Raw genomic sequence first — 22,414 nt, 5'->3', positions numbered from 1 at the left:
CGATGTTATGTCATGTTTAAATTTAGAGAAGATTCGTAGTTCAATTTCTGATTCTAATCAAGATTTTCAAACATTATGGGGACCCTTTCTGAACTATTTTGAAAATCTTTGAATTGTCATTGTTATTAAAATATAGATCTGGGCTATTATTATAAAACACTATATGGTAAAGTACTCTTTTTTTTGTTTTTTTTTTACCAACCAGCTTTGTTTTGGTAGTGGGTGTAGATTTTTTTTATAATGTAATTATCCATCCATTGTATTTCATAATTCAATTTATTTTATTTGATTGATCATGAATATGGGATACCGTGATTGTATCAGTGTGATTTACATAGTGCATTATGTGCTACCTTATTTTGATTTATAGTAAGTATCTTTATGAATTCTGTATTTATATGAAATTTAATAAATTTAATAAAAATATTGGAAAAAGAAAGAAAGACATAAGAGTAGAATTCGGCCATTTGGCCCATCGAGTCTGCTCCGCCATCTCATCATGGCTGTTCCTTTATTTTCCCCCTCCTCAGCCCCACTCCCCGGCCTTCTCTCCATTTCCTTTGATGCTGTACCCTACCAAGCTCTGCCTTAAACCTGGCCTGCACAGCTAACTGGTAATAATTCCACAAATTCACCACCCACTGGCTAAAGAAATTTCTCCGCATCTCTGTTTTAAATGAACGCCCCTCTATCCTGAGGCTTTGCCCTCTGTCCTAGACTCCCCCACCATGGGAAACATCCTTTCCACATCTGCTCTGTCTAGGCCTTTCAACATTTGAAAGGTTTCAATGAGATTTCTTGCCCCCCCCCCCCCACTCGAGTACAGACCCAGAGCTGTCAAGCGTTCCTTATATGATAACCCTTCCATTCCTGGAATCATCCTTATGAATGTCCTCTGAACTCTCTCCAATGCCAGCACATCTTTTCTTTGATGAGGGGTCCAAAACCGTTCACAATACTCAAGGTGAGACCTCACCAGAGACTTATAAAGCCTCACCCAGAGAAGGCTCCTTTGATTCCTACGTGCTGCCTCCTACCAATCACCTAATCTTCTAACCATGCCAATAACTTTCCTGTAATACCATGAGCTCTTAACTTGGTAAGCAGCCTCATGTGTAGCACCTTGTCAAAGGCCTTTTGAAAGTCCAAACATGCAACATCCACTGCATCCCCTTTATCTATCCAACTTGTAACCTCTTCAAAGAATTCCATCAGGCAAGATTTCCCCTGAAGCAAACCATGCTGACTTTGTCCTGTCTTGTCCTGTGTCACCAAGTCCTCCATATCCTCATCCTTAACAATTGACTCCAACATCTTCCCAACCATTGAGGTCAGGCTAACTGGTCTATAATATCCTTTCTGCTGCCTTCCTCCTTTCTTTGGACCTATTCTCGGCCCGAAATGTCGACTGTACCCCTTCCTAGAGATGCTGCCTGGCCTGCTGCGTTCACCAGCAACTTTTATGTGTTTTGCTTGAAATTCCAGCATCTGCAGATTTCCTCGTGTTTTCGTTGATATTGGACTCTCTCTGTTACTTCATCAGGCTAAACTTTAAATCGATGCTTGTAATAACCTAGAAGTTTGGGACTAAAGAAATGGGAACATATTACCAAGTCAAGCTGAGACACAAGACAAAAATCAAGGCAAACAGGATTTCAGTAATTGCTGGTACTGAAATATATTGCTTAGTTTCTAATATCCCGCAAAGAAAGGAGATCAGATTTTGAGAGTTTATGTCAAATACAGGGATCTATATCCCGGCTGCGTTCACCAGCAACTTTTATGTGTTTTGCTAGAACCACAAATCATTGTAGGTATAGAGTTACAGAAAGCATTAAAAAGATGTCACCACATAGTATTTGAAAGGGATAAAACAATGTAGCTTGATGAATCAAAATCAGATTTAATATCACCAGTTTATGTCGTGAAATTTGTTAACTTGGTGGTAGCGATACAATGTGTGTATGTGGATGTGTATATATAGTAATGTTCATGGGTTGAACGTCGATTTGGAAATCAGATGGCAGAAGGGAAGAAGCTGGTGGGGGGGGCGGGGTCCTTAATAATGGACACCACCTTTCGGAGGCACCGCTCCTCGAAGACGACCTGGAAACTATGGAGGCAAGGACCCATTGAGGCTGTATTAATCAAACTTATTCTGAGGGGATAACGAAGCATCCTGATCAGGGTAAGGCTCATGATCCACAATTCCTTCAGAAAGACCAGTGTTGCAAGTCAAGGATCAATTTTATTTGCCTTGTACACTTAGTGGCCACTTCACTGGGTATACCTATATATCTGCTCATTAATGCCAAAATCTAATCAATCATGTGGCAGCCACTCAATGCCTAAAAGCATACAGACATGGTCAGGAGGTTCTGTTCCTGCTCAGACCAACTATTAGAATGGGGAAGAAATATGATCATATTTTCTTTGCCTGTGGAATGACAGTTGGTGCCAGAAGGGTGATTTGAGTATCTCAGAAACAGTTGATCTCCTAGGATTTTCACACACAACAATCCCCAGAGTTTACAGAGAATGGTGTGAAAAACAAAAAAAAAATCCAGCAAGTGACAGTTCTGTGGACAGAACCACCTTGTTAATATGAGACGTCAGAGGAGAATGGCCAAACTGGTTCAAGCTGACAGGAAGGTGACAGTAACTCAGATACCAGGAGTGACACCAGTGATGTGCACAAAAGCATCTCTGAGCGTGAACCTTGAAGTGGATGGGGCACAGCAGCAGAAGAACACAAATATATACTCAGTAACCACTTGATTATGCACAGGAGGTATTTGATAAAGTCATCGCTGAGTGTACGTGTACATGTTTCAGGAATTTGCTACAGTGTGTTGGCGCGACATATAACTAAAACCATTCAATAATTATCAAGAATGAAGTTATATAAAAAATAAACAGATTGAAGTATGGATATGGAATAAAATACGCATGAAGATATAAATACCAAATACTTACAATGAAAGCAACATTATAAGATGTAGTTTAAAGTGTTTTTACAGTGCAGTAACTGAGGTAATAGTTGGGGGGGACGGGAAGGATGGCTAACTAAAATGGTTGATCAGATGATCTGTCTAAAGGGAAGAAGCTTTAAAGATTATGTGGTTTTTGTCTTAATAGCCCTATGGTGCTTTCCAGAAAGGAGCATTTAGGGAAAAATCCAGGAATTGATGGAAGCATTTGGTTTGTGTGTGGAATCAGGTGTTAAACCCTGAGGTATTGTTGGAGAATAGCACATTATCTAGAGCGATTATAGCTCATGATGCCTTCTGGCTTCTCCCCCCATTTTGTCAGTTCTGATGAAGACCCTCAGCCTGAGACATTGACTATTCCTCTCCATAGATGCTCCTCACCTGCTGAGTTCCTCCAGCACTTAGTGTGCGTTGCTCTGGATTTCCAGCATCTGCCTTGTTTATTACATATACATCAAAACATACAGTGAAGTGCATCGTTTGCATCAAATCAGCAAGGCTTGTGCTGGTCAGCCCACAAGAGCTGCCATGCTTCCAGTGGGGTCATAGCATGCCCACAGCTTGCTCACCCTAATCGTACATCTTTGGAATGTGGGATGAAACTGAGCACCCGGAGGAAACCCACAAGGTCATGAGAAGAACATGCAAACTCTTTACAGACAATGGCGGGAATTGAACTCTCTTTGGTGACCATTGGCGCTGTAAAGCGATGGCACTAATCTGCTCTAATCTGCTTCTCAGAGATTTCCTGGTAACTGGTTGAACTCCACGTCTGGTTTGCAGGACATTGTGTTTGAAGAGTGTTGTTTGATTTTTAGACTCTTTCTCCGAGATCGAAGAGCATTCTTGCAAGTGAGCCGACTGTTCCTGGAGTGTATCAGAATCAGGGTTAACACCACTGAAACTTGTTATTTTGCAGCTGCAAATTTTTGAATAAAAATTATAAATTACAATGAATATGTATTTAAAAAATTAAGTAGTGCAAAAGGAGAGTGAAATAGTGAAGCAGAGTAAATGGGATGATTCACTATCAATTCATAAATCTGGTGGTGGATAGGTAGACGTTCCTAAAATGCTGAGTGTGTGTCTTCAGTCTTCGGACTCCTGTACCTCTTTCCTGATGGTATCAATGAGAAGAGGCCATATCCTGGGTGATGGGTAAAGGGGGGCGGGGGTGTCCTTAATGATGGGTATCGCCTTTTTGAGGCATTGACCTTTGAGGATGTCCTCAATGCTGGGGAGGCTAGTGCCCGCAATGGAGCTGATTACAACCCTCTGCAGCTTTTTCCGATCCTGTGCTGTGGCCCCTCCATACCAGACGGTGATGCAGCCAGTCAGAATGCTCGGGTATGGAGGGGCCAGTGCAGCTGCCTGATGTTTACGTACTTACAGTGTGCCTTGAGGGTCAGACCTGATAATTGGATAGTTCACATGCCATTATGTGGTGTCTTTGCTTCAGGAAATGAAAGAACAGACATTCTCAGGCTGCTAGCTGTTAACAAAGGATAAGTAAAACACAGTTCAGGGGAGCAGAGTCACATATTTGCAGCCTGCACTGAGGCTTGTTGACAGAAAGTCTGTCTGAGATAAGATTCTGAAATTCATAGAATTGTTATTTACCATGGCACATGAAGGAGTCTATTCAGCCCATCAGTTGCATTCAAGTTGCCAGCAGAATGCCCCTTCCTCTTTTCCCCTGTATCCCTGCATCTCTCTTACGCCTATCAGCTCCCCATTCATCCTTGAGTCACCATCTGCACTAAGGGTAAGGTAGTAGAAAATGCTAGAAACACTCAGTAGGTCGGGCCTTATCAATTCCCCATTCTGGTCACTCTCTCACCCTTTCTCCTCACCTGCCCATCACTTCCCCCTGGTTCCCCTCCTCCTTTCCCTTTCTCCCATGGTCCACTGTGCCCTCCTATCAGATTCCTCCTCTTTGAGCTCTCATCTCTTTCACCTATTACCTCCCAGATTCTTACTTCATTCCTCTGCCCACCCACCTATCTTCTCCCAAATCTAGTCTCTCCTGTCACTTGCCACCTTGCACTTCTACCCCTCCCCTCCCCACCCTATTTTGGCTTCGCCCTTCCTTTCCAGTTCTGATAAAGGGTTTTGGTTCAAAATGTTGACTGTTTATTCATTTCCATAGATGCTGCCTGACCTGCTGAGTTCCTCCAGCATTTTGTGTGTGATACTCTAGGTCTCCAGTATCTGCAGAATCTTGTGTTTTTATTTGGGTTGACATTGATGGGAAGACTGGAGGGTTGTGGCTAAATATGAATTATCCTGCATGAATTGTTGTAAAAGTAATAGATGTAAGAATTTATTACCAGGGATCTTTAATTCATTTTGCTAATGTGTTGTATTTTAAATGATTAAGGATTGCTTGTCGCGTGTAGGTTGAAACATACAGTAAAATGTGATGTTTCTGTCAATGGCCAACACAGTCCAAGGATGTGTTTGGGCAGTTTACAAGTACTGGCAGCAACATAACTCGCTCACAATTTACTAACCCTAACTTGTGTGTCCTTGGAATGTGGGAGGAAACCAGAGCACCCGTAGGAAACCTGCGCGGTTTTAGGCCAAACGTACAAGCTCCTTACAAACAGCAGCAGGAATTGAAACCCGATTGGTGTCCGCTGGTGCTGTCAAGCGATGCGCTAGTTCCTACGTTACCGTGCTGCTCCTTGTACATACAGTAGCAGCAGAAATTGAACTTGGTTCGTTCGTACTGTAAAGCGTTACGTTAGCCACTACACTATTGTTCCACCTGTACTGTATCGTGAATCTAGCAGCTTGATAAATTTTATTCTCTGGAGAAAAGACAGTCAGGTCAAAGTACCAGTGGTGTTCATCATTTGAAATAAATGTCCAATTCCTGTTGTTTAGATGATTCAAGTTCAACGAACCAGAACCCATGCTATACCGGAAACCACGGATGTGACACCAATGCCGTTTGCCGCCCAGGTCAGGGAAATCAGTTCACTTGTGAATGTTCCGCCGGTTTCTACGGTGATGGCCGGACCTGCTACGGTAAGATAGTGACCGCCAATGAACCAAGCGGCAACTTATTTTAATGTTCTGTTGATTCAGAATTGGCTTTCCCACAGACAGCAGATGGTGATTGTAGATGGAATGTATTATGCCTGGAGGTCAGCAACCTGTGGGGTTCTGCAGGGATCTGTTCTGGAACCCCTCCTCTTTGTGATTTTTGTGAATAATGTGGACGAGGAAGTGGAAGAGTGGGTTAGTAAGTTTACAGATGACAAAGAAGTCAGTGGAGTTGTGAATAATGTAGAAGGTTGTCGTAGATTACAATAGGACATTGATAGGATGCAGAGCTGGGCTGAGAAGTGGCAGATGAAGCTGAATCTGGGAAAGTGTGAAATAGTGCATTCAAGCTGCCAGAAGGTCGAATTTGAAGGCAGAATACAGGGTTAACGGAAGGATTCTTGGCAGCATAGAGGAACAGGGTGATCTTGGGTTTATCGTCCATAGATCCCTCAGTTACTGTGCAAGTTAATAGAGTGGTTAACAAGACATATGGTGTGTTGGCCTTCATTAGGCAGGAGATTGTGTTCAATAGCCGCAAGATAACATTGCAGCTCTATGAAACCCTGATTAGACCACACATGGAATTTATATTCAGTTCGTCACCTCATTATAGGAAGGATGGGGAAGCTTTAGAGAGGGTGCAGAGGAGATTTACCAGGATGCTGCCTGGATTAGAGACTAAGTCTTATGAGGAAGGGCTGAGTGAGCTAGGGTTTTCTCTTTGGAGTGAAGAAAGCTGAGAGGTTACTTGATAGAGGTGTACAAGATGATAAGAGATGTAGATAGCGTGGACAGCCAGAGACTTTTTCCAGTGTGGTAATGGCAAACATGAGGAGGCATGACTTTAAGGTATTAGGAAGAAAGTATAGTTGTGGGGGGGAACGTCAGAGGTAGATTTTGTACACAGAGAGTGGTAGGTGCGTGAAACGCCCTGCCAGGGGTGGTGATAGAGGCAGATGCATTAGGGACATTTAAAAGACTCTTAGATAGGCATGTGGATGAAAGAAAAATGGAGGGCTATGTGGAAGGAAAGGTTAGATTGATCTTGAAGTAGGTTAAGGGTCAACATAATATAGTGGGCCGAAGGGCCTGAACTGTGCCATACTGTTTACCTTGGCTAATCCATGTAGTGTGTTCCACACTCCTATTGTTCTCGAGACACAGAAGAGTAGGTTCCCCCAGTGCGGGAACTGGGCATTTAGAGATACAACACAGTAACAAACCCTTCCGAGCCGATGAGCCAATTGCACCCATGTAACCAAGTAACCTAGTAATCTGTACGTCTCTGTAATGTGGAGGAAACCCACAAGGGGGAAATGTACAAGCTGCTTTCTGACTGCAGCGGGAATTGAACCCAGGTCGCTGGCACTATGAAGTGTTACGCTAAAGATGACAGTACTGTGCTGCCTCCTGTAGTCAGTGGTATCAAGCGGAAGGAGTTGTTCTTTATTGTTGCACACGTGCAGATATTCCAATTTTTTTGAAAGAGAATCTTGGTTGATTATAGATGGGGTCAGCCTCATGGAACTGCAATCAGAAAGATTATAAAGTATAGACAACGGAAATGTAAATTTTAAAAAAATGCTAGAAATACTCAAAAGATCAGGTGGTATTCGGGGAGAGAGGAAATCAAAACTTGGAGGAAGCTGGTGTGGGGAGAGTGGAGAGAAAAACAGTAGCTGTTTCAAAATTAGACCGTATGACAAAGGAGCAGAATTAGGCATCTAGCCCATTGAGTCTGCTCCACCAGTCAATCATGGCTGATCCTTTTTTCCTATCTCCTCCTCAGCACCAGTTCCCGGCCTTCTCCCTGTAACCTTTGATGCCATGCCCAGTCAAGAACCTATCAATCTCTGCCTTAAATACACCCAACGACCTGACCTTCACAGCTGCATGTGGCAACAAATTCACCACCCTCTGGCTAAAGAAATTTCTCCACATCTCTGTTTTGAAAGAGCGCCCCTCTATACTGAGGCTGTGCCTTCTTGTCCTAGACTCTTCCACCATGGGAAACATCCTTTCCACATCTACTCTGTCTAGGTCTTTCAACATTCAAAAGGTTTCAATGAGATTCCCCTCATCCTTCTGAATTCCAGCAAGTACAGACCCAGAACCATCAAACGTTCCTTTCATTCCTGGAATCATCCTTGTGAACCTCCTCTGTACCCTCTCCAATACAAGCACATCTGATCTAAAATGAGGGGGCCAAAATTGTTCACAGTACTCAAAGTGAGACCTTACCAGTGCCTTATAAAGCCTCAGCATCACATCCCCGGTCTTGTATTCGAGGCCTCTTGAAATGACTGCTATCATGGCATTTGTCTTCCTCACCAATGACTCTACCTGCAAGTTAACCTTCAGGGTGTTCTGCAGAAGGACCCCCAAGTCCCTCTGCATCTCAGATTCCTGGATTTTCTCTCCTCTTAGAAAATAGTCCGCACATTTGCGTGACCATGCATTTTCCAACGTCATATTTCATCTCCCACTTTCTTACCCATTCTCCTAATCTGTCTTCAGTCCTTCTGCATCCTAACTGTTTACTGAACACTACCTGCCCCTCCACCAATCTTTCTATCATCTTCAAACTTGGCAACAAAGTCATTTATTCCATCATCTAAATCATTTATATGTAGCATAAAAAGAAGTGGTCCCAACACCAACCCCTGTGGAACACCACTAGTCACTGGCAGCCAACCATCAAGGATCCTTTTATTCCCACTCGCTGCCTCCTACCAATCAGCCAATGCTCTAACCATGCCAGTAACTTTCCTGTAATACTATGGGCTCTTAAATTGGTAAGCAGCCTCATGTGTGGCACCTTGTCAAAGGCCTTCTGAAAGTCCAAACATACAACACCCACTGCATCCCCTTTATCTATCCTACTTCTAACCTCATCAAAGAATTCCAACATGGTCATCAGGCAGGAATTTCCCTGAAAGAAACCATGCTGACTTTGTAGTATCTTGTCCTGTGTCACCAAGTACTCCATCACCTCATCCTTAACAATTGACTCTAACACCTTCCCAACCACTGAGGTCAGGCTAACTGGTCTATAATTTCCTTTCTGCTGCCTTCCTCCTTTCTTAAAGAGTGGAGTAACATTTGCAATTTTCCAGTCCTCTGGCACCATGCCAGAGTCCAATGATTTTTGAAAGATCATTTCTAATGCCACCACAATCTCTAATGCTACCTCTTTCAGAATCTGAGGGTGCAGTTCATCTGGTCTGGGTGACTTAAGTACCTTTAGGTCTTTCAGCTTTTTGAGCACCTTCTCTCTTGTAACAGTAACTGCACGCACTTCTCTTCCTTCACACACTACAACATCAGGCATACTGCTAGTGTCTTCCACAGTGAAGACTGACGCAAAATACATATTTAGTTCATCTGCCATCTCCTTGTCCCCCGTTATTATTTCTCCTGCCTCATTTTCTAACGGTCCTATATCCACTCTCATTTCTCTTTTACTTTTAACATGCTTGAAAAAACATTTACTATCCACTGATATTATTTGCTGGCTTGCTTTCATAGTTCATTTTTTTCCCTTCTAATGATGTTTTTAGTTGCTCTCTGTAGGTTTTTAAAAACTTTCCAATCCTCTTCCCACTAATTTTTGCTTTGTTGTATGCCCTTTCTTTTAATTTTACAATAGTTTTGACTTCCCTTGTCAGCCACAGCTGTACTATTTTACCATTTGAGTATTTCTTCATTTTTGGAACACACATGTCCTGCCCCTTCCTCATTTTTTCCCAGAAACACACACCATTGCTGCTCTGCTGACATCCCTGCCAGCAGCTCCTTCCAATTTACTTTGGCCAACTCTTCTCTCATACCACTGTAATTTCCCTTACTCCATTGAAATACTGCTACATCAGGCTTTACTTTCTCCCTATCAAATTTCAAGTTGAACACAATCATATTGTGATCACTGGTTCCTAAGGGTTCTTTTACCTTAAGCTCCCTAATCGCCTCCGGTTCATTACATAACACCTAATCCACTACAGCTGATCCCGTAGTAGGCTCAACAACAAACTACTCTAAAAAGCTATCTCTTAGGCATTCAACAAACTCACTCTCTTGAGGTCCATTACCAACCTGATTTTCCCAGTCAACCTGGATGTTAAAGTCTCCCGTCACTATCATCACATTGCCCTTTTGACACGCCTTTTCTATTTCCTGTTGTAATCTGTGGTCCACCTCCCAGCCACTGTTGGGTGGCCTGTAAATAACTGCCATCAATGTCCTTTTACCTTTGCAGTTTCTTAACTCAACCCACAAGGATTCATATGTTCTCTCCTGCATTGAGAGGGAAAATAAACCAACCATGATTCGAATAACAGTGCGGACTTGATGGACCTAATGGCCTAATGCAGGTCCTATGTTTAATGGACATACTGACTTGCCCAAATAGTGACCTTGTACACCCCAGACAGGAACAGCAGCCTTCTGGCACAGTTCCGGGCCACCTCTTTACAAGTCCACAAACTCATTGTCCGGTTGACTCCATTGACCGGCCGAGGTCAGAAGGGCAGCTTGCTGTTTTGTTGTGATGGCGCATTCCTCATTACTTTGCAGAATCCCGCACCCACCCGCCCACTCTCAGCCTCTCCTCACACTCTAATGGTCCATTGTTTAGTCCAGGATGTGCTCCCGTGCACAGTGAGCCAATCCACAGGGGAGGAACTGGTTTATGAGCAAGTTTCATCTGAAGCTGCAAAACAAAAGGTATAGTTATACCATAAGACATAACAGTAAAGCAATTTAGTAGTTTGAGACCATAAGACAAAGAGAAATAGGAGCAGAATTAGACCATTCGGTCTCCACCGTTCTGTTATTGTTGATTTACTTCCCGTCTCAGCCCCATTCTCTTGCACTCACCCCTAACCTGTGACGCCCTTGCTAATCAAGAACCCATCAATCTTCACTTTAAATATACACAGCGATCTGTGGTAATGAATTCCACAGATTGACCATCCTGTGCCAAAGGAAATTCCTCTTCATCTCTGTTCTAAAGGGACGTCTTCTATTTTGAGGCTCTGCCCTCTGGCCTTCGACTCTCCCAAAATCTCCATTTATTTGGGATAATTTGGAATTATTCCAGACCTCCCCTCCTAAATGTTGGAAGTTGCCTCCCAAGGAGGGTTACGAGAATGATCCCAGGAATGACCGGGCTAACATATGAGGAATGTTTGGCTCTGGGCCTGTATTTACTGGAGTTTAGACGAATGGAGGGGGGATATCTCATTGAAAATTATTGAATATCGAAAAGGCCTAGATAGGGTGGACGTGGAGAGCATATTTCCTATTGTGGGGGAGCCTAGGACCAGAGGACACAGCCTCAGAAAAGGACGTCTCTTTAGAAGAGATGCGAGTGGTGAATCTGTGGAATTCATTGCCATAGACGGCTGTGGAGGCCAAATTATTGGTTATACAATGCAAATGGTTGCTGTAACTGAGGAGCTTGAGGTGGATGAGCTGTGAAGAGCTGAAAAATAAATTCACTGCAGTTTACCATAAGACATGGGAGCAAAATTAAGTCATTAGGCCCATCGAGTCTAGTCCGCCATTCATTTTTTGGCTGATTTATTAATCCTCTCAACCCCATTCTCCTGCCTTCTGCCCATAACCTTTGGCAGCCTTACTAATTAAGAAACCTTCGCTTCAAATATATCCCAAAACTTGGCCTCCATTGCCACTTATGTCAACGAATTCCATAGTTTCACCACCTTCTGGCTAAAGAAATTCCTCCTAATCTCTGTTCTAAAGGGACATTCTAAGCCTATGCCTTCCGGTCTTAGACTCCCTCACTTCAGGAAACATACTCTCTACATCTACCCTACCCAGGCCTTTAAATACTCGATAGATTTCAGAGAGATGCCCCCTCATTCTTCTAAACTCCAGGTAGTTGAGGCCCAGATCCATCAAACCTTCCTCATTTCACTTTCTTTCCTGGGATCATTCTCGTAAAACCCCCTCTGGACCCTCTCCAATACACATCCTTTCTTAGATAAGGGCCCAAAGCTGCTTTTAATACACGCAAGTTAACCTTTAGGGAATCTTGCACAAGGACAGAGCCATGTTGAAATGTTGATGAGTGAGCATTTTCTTTGTGAATTATCTCTGGCCTAAAATTTGTACTGCTGTGGCTTTGTAGATGTTGATGAATGCAGAGACAGCCCCTCAATTTGTGGGAATTATGCCGTTTGTAACAATCAGCCGGGAACCTACCGATGTGAATGCTTCACAGGCTATCAGTTTGCAGACGATGGCCGAACCTGTGTGGGTGAGTTAGACCTGTTCATCGCAATACCTTCTTTGTAATTTCTTGAGATTTGTTTAGGAAAGTCTTTTGTATTTCTGCAGAATGTCATAGCCGTTCTTTCTATATAAGGTTTTTATTTGTAAATCTGGTGTTCAGAATTTCAAATAGTGAAAGACTATAGGGAGCTTGCTGAGGACTTTCCCAAAGCTGCTGTTATAAAACCAGTTTGGCCTATTTGAGTTTCCACACATGCCATTTGGTCTGAAAAATGCAGCAGAGACTTTCCATCGACTAATGGACTCTATGTTAAAAGACTTAAATTTTCTTATTTACCTGGATGGCAAGCATGTTGCCAGCACATCCAAAACTGAACACTAATCACATCTCCGCACACTTTTGAAGCGGTTAAGCCAACGTGGGCTGATTATTAACCCTGCTTAATGCCGGTTTGGGTTGTCTACCAATGCGTTTCCAGGCCACCGCTTCTCTGAAGAAGATATGATGCCCCTGCCATCAAAAGTCATTGCTATTATTATGGACTTCCCACTGCTCCGCAATGCCGAGGCACTGCAGGAGTTTTTTGGAATGGTGAATTTCTACATTTTATTCCACGAGCTGCTGAACCTGTGCTCCCCTGGTATAGTGCCCTTTAAAAGCAGAGCCCCTAACTGCAAGCTGGAGTGGTCAGTGGACGTGACCCGAGCCCTTGACGATACCCAAACATGCTCTATTGAACGTGATGCTCCTGGTGCACCAACTCCCCAAGGCACCTCAAGCCGTCACTACTGAGGCCTCAGATTATACTGTGGGCACTCTGCATGAACAGTTGGTTGGAGGCATGTGGCATCTGGGGACTCTGCCAACCTGCCCCCCACCAAGAGGAAATCCAGCACCTTTGACCACAAGCTTCTCAGTTTCCAGCTGTCTGTCTGCTATTTTGGTTTTCTACTGGAGGGTCAGCATTTGTTGACCATAATCCCCTCATGCATGCACCGACCACAGCGTCAGACCCTTGGTCTTCACAGCAGCAACCCCACCTGGCCTACATTTCGGAATTTAAGGCTAGCATGCAGCACATCAATGGGAAAAATAATCAAAGTCAAAGTCTGTCCCGAGCCTTTGTGGCCCATCAGGCTGGTGCTTATGCCGGTTTCTGGGAAAAATAATGCTGTGGCTGATTGCCTCTCACGGCCTGTCGTCGTTGTCATACACATGGTATTAACTATGCAGGCATGGCTGCCGATCAAGCTACTGACCCAGAGGTTCAGACTAACAGGACAGTGCTCACAGGGCTCCAGCTAGCTGACGTCAGGTTTCTCTCCTGGGCAGTGTCTGAACCAGTCACCCTCGCCCAGAGTGCCTGCATACCGAAGGCGTACTGCTTTTAACTCCACTCACAGCCTCTCACATCTGGGCGGGTAGACTTCACAGAAACTTTAAAGTTTGTGTGGCATGGCTTAGGAAGGATGTGCATGACTGGAGTGCAGCCTATGTTGTGTGTCAGTGGGCAAAAGTTAACTGTAACTTTTGAGCAAGGTCTCAGCACATTTGTACACGTCACTGTGGATTTGGTTGGTCCTCTTCACAAACGCCCCCCCCACCCCCCAGCAGTTTCGTGCATCGCCTTACCACCGTGGACTATATCACCAGGTAGCCAAAGGTTGTCTGTCGAGTGTCGACAGTGGCTGCAGACGTGGTCTGAGCATTCATCAACACCTGGTTTCTTCAGTTCTCATCCCATCTGATATTTCTTCCAATCATAGTTCCCAGTTCAACAGATGATCGTCTCCCGTGGATTCTGCTAGGGCTCAGAACAGCTGCAAAAGAGGTCCTACAGACCTCTGTAGCTGAGTTGGTGTACAGGCAGCCACTACAGGTGCCAGGTGATTTTATTCCTGATACCACAGCTGCCTGGTCGGTGTCTCAGGAGCATTTTGCCCTGCTCAGTAAACTCAATTCTTTTAAACCTGTTTCTACCTCCCATCATGGTGAACAGCACTCTTGGGTTCCAGTTGACCTATGTTCTACCTCATTCGTTTTTGTCCACCGTGATGCACATCAACACCCCCTCAAGTAAGAGAAATAATTTAGCTGCATTGACCATGGGGGAAAAAAAATTCTTTTTCCTATTTCCCATTCCAGCCACCTCCAACTCACATCTTCCCTAATGTGGACATTGCACCTACAGCTAATCCTGTTCTCTACACACACTTCCCAGCATTAACAATTGGATACCATAGTATCGGGTACAAATGCTCTTTTAGTGAAGGGAATCATGTATTCTACATGTGTCTCCGAGAGATGAGCTAACTGTGCACAAATGGGTGATCAAATCAAGGGAAGTCAAAACTAATGTAAAAACAAAAGAGAGGGTCTGCAACAAAGCAAAAATTAGTGGGAAGACAGAGGATTAGGAAGTTTTAAAGAACCTACAGAGAGCAACTAAAAGAATCATTAGAAGGGAAAAGATGAAATATGAAAGCAAGCTAGCAAATAATATTAAAGTGGATAGTAAAAGCTTTTTCAAGTATGTAAAAAATGAAAGGGAGATGAGAGTGGATATTTTACTGCTAGAAAATGAGGCTGGAGAAATAATAAAAGGAGACAAAGAAATGGCAGATGAACTAAATGAGTATTTTGCATCAGTCTTCACTGTGGAAGACACTAGCAGTATGCCAGATATTGTAGTGTGTGAAGGAAGAGAAGTGGCTGCAGTTACTATTACTAGGGAGAAGGTGGTCAAAAAGCTGAAAGACCAAAGATACATAAGTCAGCCGGACCAGATGAACTGCACCCTAGGGTTCTGAAAGCAGCAGTGTTAGAGATTGTGGTGGCATTAGCAATCATCTTTCAAAAGTCATTGGACTCTGGCATGGTGCCAGAGGACAGGAAAATTGCAAATGTCACTCCACTCTATAAGAAAGGAGGAAGGCAGCAGAAAGGAAATTATAGACCAGATAAAACTAATTGATCATAAACCACAATGTTCCTGTATAAGTGTGTCAACCTCTTCTGTACAGTGGCGTGCTGGAGCAATGGCATCTGTACGGGTGATGTCAACAAATTTAATAAACTGGTTAATAAGGCTGACTCTGTTATAGGAGTCAAACTAGACTCACTGGAGGCCATGGTAGAACAAAGGACCAAACAGAAAATCCTGACAATTCTGAACAATGTTTTGCATCCTCTGCATGCCTCCTTGGTAATAGACTAAGATAACTGCACTGCTCCAAAGAGCAGTACATGAGGTCATTCTTGCCTTTCAGCCATTAGACTCTATAATAAGTCAACCTATAGCCGGGAAAGTGATGACCCCTTCCTGATAGACTGTTCAAGGTAAGTGATTTTTTATTTTTTCTTATTTCTTTTCTAATATTTATATATATGTGCACTTATAATGCTTCTGTGACACTGTAATTTCCTTTGGGATCAATAATGTATCTACCTAATACTCAAATATTACTAAAACCTGTAGCTATTCAGCGTCCTGAAAATCCATGCCAAGCTGGAACTCACGACTGCGACTCTCCCGAACGGGCTCGTTGCATCTACAGAGGGGGTTCAGACTACACGTGTGCCTGTTTACCAGGGTTCTCTGGAGATGGAAGATCTTGTGTCGGTATGTCATATCCTACTTTCCTTAAAACACTCGTCGAGATTTTCCTCTATTTATGTATGGACTGAAGTCTAAGTCAGGTGGTCAGGTGATGTGCTTTATTCTGTTGATCTGGGAGTCTGGCCAGGACAGTATTTTTTGGACACCTGCAAACCTACTTTTGCAAGTTCCCTTAAAGGCAATCAAAACCACTGTGCAAAACTTATATGAGGAGTTCAGTGAAGACTGATAAAGCTTAACTTTGTTTGTCACATCCTTCAAAATATACAGTGTAGTGTGCTGTTTGTCAGTGAGGATGGTGCTGAGCAGCCAGCAAGTGTCGCCACGTGCATGGTGCCAACGTAGCATGCCCACAATTCACTAACCCTTGCAGTTTTAGAACGTGGGACGAAAGTGGAGCACCCAGGGGAAACCCGCGCAGTCACAGGGGAAATATATATCCTCTTTATAGCGAGCAGCATGAATTGAACTCCAATCATACAGCTGGCAGTGTTGTGATTGCACTAACTGCCCCTAATGCTGCTGAACTGCCCCTTTGATATATTAATTAGAAACCCTGTAAAGAGGGCAAAGGCTCACCAAGCGTTGAAACAAAACTGAAAAAAAAATCCATAAACTGCAGCTGCTGAAAACCTGAAATAAAATCAGAGAATGGTGGAAACTCTCAGCAGGTCAGGCAGCATCTGTGCAGACAGAGATAATATTTCTAGTTGATAATATTTCTCCAAAAGTGAATTTTGGAGAAGCCTGGTTATTGAACTAGTACAGATATGTTGCGGGGGGGGGGTGGGAGGACGGGAAAAATGAGAAGATAACACAAGGAAAAATTAATTAACGAAATAGAAGGTAGTTATAAGCAAGGAAATGATAACAGAATAAGTGGAGAAATAAGAGCTGTATACAGTGAGATTGAAGGTACTTCCCTTCAACACTTCAATTCTTGAAACAACCTGCTCAACCCTAATCGCTACAGTTTAGCAACACTATTACCACTAAAATGGACCTTGTTTTGTTCTAATTGTGTTCTTTCTTGTAACAATATTCTCAATATTATTTAGTTATAATTTATTTATTATTATTATTTGTTTTTTTTTATATTCACACAGTTTGTCTTTTGCACTTTGGTTGTTTTCTATTGCATTTCTTTGTATCTACTGAGAATGCCCACAAGAGAATGAATCTCAGGATTGTATATGGTGACATATGTGTACTTTGATAATAAATTTACTTTGAACTTTGATCTTTTGAAAATTTGCCACTTATATGATGCTCTGTGCCTGTAATGCTGCTGTAAGGTTTTTACTGCACCTGTGCAGAAATGTACTCGTGCATCTGACAATAAACTTGACTTTGACTTTGGGTTGTATGTATGGGAGATGCCAGGGAGATCTGAAAAGAGGAGCTACAATTGTTCCCTTCAGAAAGGGAAAATCGATTGCAGCAGTGTGGAGAGATGGAAGTAATTAATCCACTCCCAAAGACGATAAAGATTAGTGTTATTAGCTTTCTTTATTTGTCACAAGTACTTTGAAACATAGTGAAACGCGTCATGGATGTGTTGGGACAGGCCACAAGTGTTGCCATGCTTCCAGCTCCAACATAGCATACCCATAACTTACTAATCCTAACCATCTGTCTTTGGAATGTGGGAGGAAACCAGAGCATCTGGAGGAAACCCATGCGGTCACAGGGGAGGACACACAAAGTCCTTATAGACATTGGTGGGAATTGAACACCTTGTCACCAGCACTGTAAAGCATTATTCTCTCCGCTATGCTGCCCTGGCGAAAGCGCGATGATCTTGCAGAGGCACAGTGATGGGCTTGATTCTCTACCTTTGGGATTAAAAACTAAAAAGAGCTCAGAACATGCCTGGAATTTTGTTGCAAGTTTCTGAAAGTACATCATCTGGGATTTCTTCTGACTAACAGCAGACAAGAGGTGTATTGTTGTAACTAAATGAAACACCAGCCTGTGTTCATTTTTAAATTTTGTTTGATGCTTACTATGCACTTTGCTAACTGGAATTGTTTCAGTACATGGAAAATAAGAAATGCTATGTGGGGCTGTGTGACAGCATAACAGTTAGTGTAACACTTTACATTGGCAGCAATAAAGATTGAAGTTCAATTTCCGCTGCTGTCTATAAGGAGTTTATACATTCTCCCTGTGACAATGTGGTTTTAAAGTTCAAAGTAAATTTGTTACAAAGCACATACTATATATGTTACAATATACTACCCTGAGGTTCATTTTCTTGCAGGCTTTTACAGTAGAACAAAGAAATACAATAGAATCAATGACAAACGACGCACAAAGACTGACGACGACCAATGTCCACAACAAGACAACCTGTTCAAATGCAAAATAATAATGACAAATATATGTCTTCTCCAGTTTCCTCCCACCTTCCAAAGGGTTAAGTTTACTAAGTTGTGAGCATGCTATATTGGCACTAGAAGCGTAGCGACACAAGGACTTCCCCAGCTCATGCCCAGACTCTGTCAGTCATTGACACAAACAACACGTCTCACTGTATGTTTCCTTTTTTTTTGTAATTTATTTTTTATTGAAGTTCATCATCAAACAAACATTTCCATAAGATGTATTTCAGATATTGTACATATATATCATATAGTCATATTTGCCACAAATCTCCACATAATATTTATCTGAGCTATATACTTATAGGAAAGAGAGGAAAGAAAGAACAAGCAAAAGGAGAAAACTGTACAAGTAGGGAGTGATTTTTTTTTTACAACATATTCATTGATTTGTGAGAATAAAATCAGGCCTATAAGGTGTTATGCAGTTGAACCATTTTTCCCAGTATGAATAAAATTGTTCCAACTTATGATTAACAGATGTACCTTTGTAGGTTATCATCAGCCAAAATTGCCTGTATGGGGATGGGAAGAATCCCCTCCTCAATGTTTTTCCATTGAGCGTCATATGATGGGTTGCACCAACATATCACAGCTCTCAACTGTGCTGCAAAATAATAATCTCTAAGAGAAGGTAGGCCCCATCCCCCTTTTCCTTGGCTAATTGCAAAGTTTTGAGATGAACTCTAGGCCTTTTACCTTGCCATATATATCTTGATAACATTTTGTTCCATTCATTGAATTGATTTTGATCAATCTCTATTGGTAGGGTCTGAAAGAGGTATAATAGTCTGGGCAGTATATTCATTTTAATAGATTAAATCCATGAACTGAGACAAAAAAAAAAGGAATTAGGTTCCATCTTGTTAGATCTTCCTTAATTTTTTTATATATAGGCTGATAATTGCTTTCTGATAATGATGCCCAAATATTTGAAATACTCTGTTTGCCACGCCCAGGGATATCTACTTTCAATTTCTCTTGGTGGGCTATAGTTATATGAAAGTAATTGGGTTTTATGTATGTTGATCTTGTATCCTGATAATTGGCCATATTGTTCAAAGGATTGCATCAATTTAGGTAGATGCCCTAAATAGATCAAAATGTCATCCGCCTAACAGGCCAATTTATGCTCTGTCCCTTGTAATAGTAATTCCCCTGATACCTTCATTTTGTCTGATGTATTGAGCTAATGGTTCCAGATATAATGCGAAGAGTAGTGGTGACCATGCACAACCATGTCTCATGCCCCTTCCTAGGGTAAAACTATTAGATAAATATCCATTGATTTTAATCCTAGCAGTAGGGTTGTCATATAGTGCCTGTATAGTTTTAATAATTGTGTCATGGAAACCAAATCTATGTAAAACTCTGTAAAGAAAATTCCAATTAACCGAATCAAATGCCTTTTCAGCCTCCATGCTTATCACTATTGCTTCAATTTTATTTTTTTGTATATGATCTATAATGTGACGTGTCCTTTGTATAGTGTCTAAATGACCCACATTCCATTTTATCCTTACCTTCTTTCGGTATAACTGAGATTATCGCCTCCTTCCAGCTGGGTGGCATTTGTGTCTTTTTTTAGAGCCCAGTTCAGTGTGGGGAGTAAAACAGGAATTAACTCACTTCGAAACTCTTTATACCACTCTGCCGTATACCCATCTGATCCTGGTGACTTGCTTAACTTAAGCCCAATAATTGCAGTTTTTAGTTCAGCTTCAGTTATGTCAGCAGTCATCGTTCTATTTTGTCCTTTGCTTAAAGTGGGTAACTCTAGAGAAGTCAGGAAAGTGTCAATTTGGGTTATGCTTCCCCCTGGAACTTTGGAATATAGAGTTTTGTAAAACATTTCAAAAGCTTCTTGAATTTCACTTAGCTTATTTTTTTATCATTTTTGTTCTTGGATCCCTAATTCTATGAATTGTATTTTCTGCTATCTTTTTTTTTTCAGTTTCCACGCCAGTATTTTCATAGATTTAGATCCACTTTCATAATGTCTCTGTTTCAGAAACATTAAATTTTTCTTGATTTCTTGCGTAGCCAAACTATTATTTTATTCCTAATTTTTTAAATTTCCTCTAATGTATCCTGTGCCAAATTCAACTTGTGTTTTTTTTTCTAGTTTCTTCAGCCTATTTTGTAATTTCTCTAATGTTTTATTCCTTATTTTTTTCTTATATGAAGATATCGCTATAATTTTCCCTCTTAAGACAGCCTTCAGAGTATCCCATAGAATGGGTGGTGAAACCTCTCCATTATCATTGAATTCTCAGTAAAGACCAATTTCTTTTTAAATTTGTTCCTTAAAGTAGGGATCATTGAGAAGACTTGAATTTAGTTTCCAAATAGTATTCTTTGGTTGTAGGTCAAAATCGACCGATAAATATATTGGTGCATGGTCACTTGCATTTATTGTTCCAATTCCACAGGTGTTTATTTTGACCTTGTCTTTTCCAAATGTTATGAAATAGTCTATTCTTGTATATACAGAATGGGGGACAGAATAATGAGTGTAATCCCTTCTGTCGGGGAAAAGGTCCCTCCACATATCAATTAGACCAACATCCTCAAAAAGTGTATTAACTTTCTTATGTAAGGATTTTGTTTCATAGGTTTTTCTATTGGAAGAGTCTAACTTTAGTTATAATTGTATATTTAAGTCTCCCCCACATATCAGGAGACCTTCTGTTTCCGTTACCATAATATTAGTAATTTTCTGGAAGAAACCAATATCACTTCCTGGGGGTGTGTATATATTCAATAAAGTAACTGGATTTCCATCTATATTCCCCCTTATTCAAAATTTAGCTTGCTTGAGATAAGAATAGCAATTCCTCTTCTATGTCCTGATTTATATGAGGAGAAAAACAAATTAGTGAAGCCCATTCTCTTTAATTTTCCATGCTCATTATCGCTTAGTGAGTTTCCTGTAAATATACTACATGGGCTTGTTCTTTTTACATTTTGGATAGAATTTTACTGCGCTTGATTGGATTTAACAGCCCATTGACATTAAAAGAAATGAATTATTACTTTGTCCCTTGCCATGTGTATTTATCTGTCAATATATCATTGAAATTAGCAGAATAAAACTTAATCGATCTACTCCCTGAACAAATAAGAACCAAGAAACTCGAATAACAAAAAAAAAGGCAACGAAGGTGTGATTCCAAGGCTGAGGTCTCAAGTAGATGACCCTGGGTTGCGCTAGAGGAAACGCTTAGCCGTGGGGGATAGCCCCTCCTCCCTGTGAGTTGAGGGCCCCCACTGCAGTACCCATAAAAGTAAGTGAACAAATTTATGTCCATTACACAGAAAAGATTTCCCTGTGTATCTCTTCCATATATATATATATATGTTAGCCAAACCTTATGGCTCTTCTGGAGGGGGTGAGGGCTGAATTCAGAAAACTCAGTCTCTTCCTGATATTTGTCTCTCGCCCTCCTCCTGTCCCCTGCCTTCTCGGTTCTCTTACTACTTCCCAAGCAGATCGGGATAACTGCTCAGCCAGGCTTTCCCTTGGTTTGACCACGCTAATGGACAGTCCTCTGTTCTTCATGTCTGTAGTTGCCTCTACCACCGTCTGATATGGTTGCATTCCATCTTCATAAAACACTTGCAATTTAGCAGGGTACGGAGTTTGGAATCTAACCTTTCTTTGCTTTAATATTCGCTTTACTGCAGAGTATTCCTTACGTTTCGGCAGGGGGGTCATCTTGATCAAAATATATTAGTTTCCCGTTCAAAAACTCCCTCTTCTTACCCTAGGCCCTTCGTAGAATCTCTGCCTTGGTATTGTATCGAAGGAATCTAATTACTATTGAGCGTGGCTTATTTTCTCTGTCTCCAGTAGGCCTCAGGACGAGCGCACGATGCACCCTCTCAATTTCAAGCTCCATAGTCGAGGGAATCTCCAGCACGTCCTGCAGCAACTTTCCTACAAGCTCCATCATAGACAAACCTTCCGCTCTCTAGGGAGCATTGTATATCCTGATATTTTTACGTCGTGATCTTCCCTCCCAGTCAAGCAGCTTACTTTCTTGTTGATTTAATATTTTTATCGTCTTATTTGGTATCCGTTCCACGTTTTGCACGCGATCTTCCACCT

General features: G+C 41.8%; 1 protein-coding gene across 1 annotated transcript in view; it reads left to right on the top strand.

The window, feature by feature from the left end:
• Positions 1-22,414, top strand: part of nid1a (nidogen 1a) — a 157,486-nt gene that overhangs the window by 60,994 nt on the left and 74,078 nt on the right. Inside the window, 3 exon segments of the mRNA XM_072251057.1 lie at positions 5,880-6,023; positions 12,196-12,324; positions 15,779-15,922. Coding sequence (XP_072107158.1) covers positions 5,880-6,023; positions 12,196-12,324; positions 15,779-15,922 — 417 coding nt within the window.

This window comes from Mobula birostris, chromosome 2 (genome assembly GCF_030028105.1).
Source record: "Mobula birostris isolate sMobBir1 chromosome 2, sMobBir1.hap1, whole genome shotgun sequence".
Taxonomy (NCBI): domain Eukaryota; kingdom Metazoa; phylum Chordata; class Chondrichthyes; order Myliobatiformes; family Myliobatidae; genus Mobula; species Mobula birostris.
The sequence above is the reverse complement of the archived record's forward strand: the minus strand, read 5'-3'. Positions and strand labels throughout refer to the sequence as shown.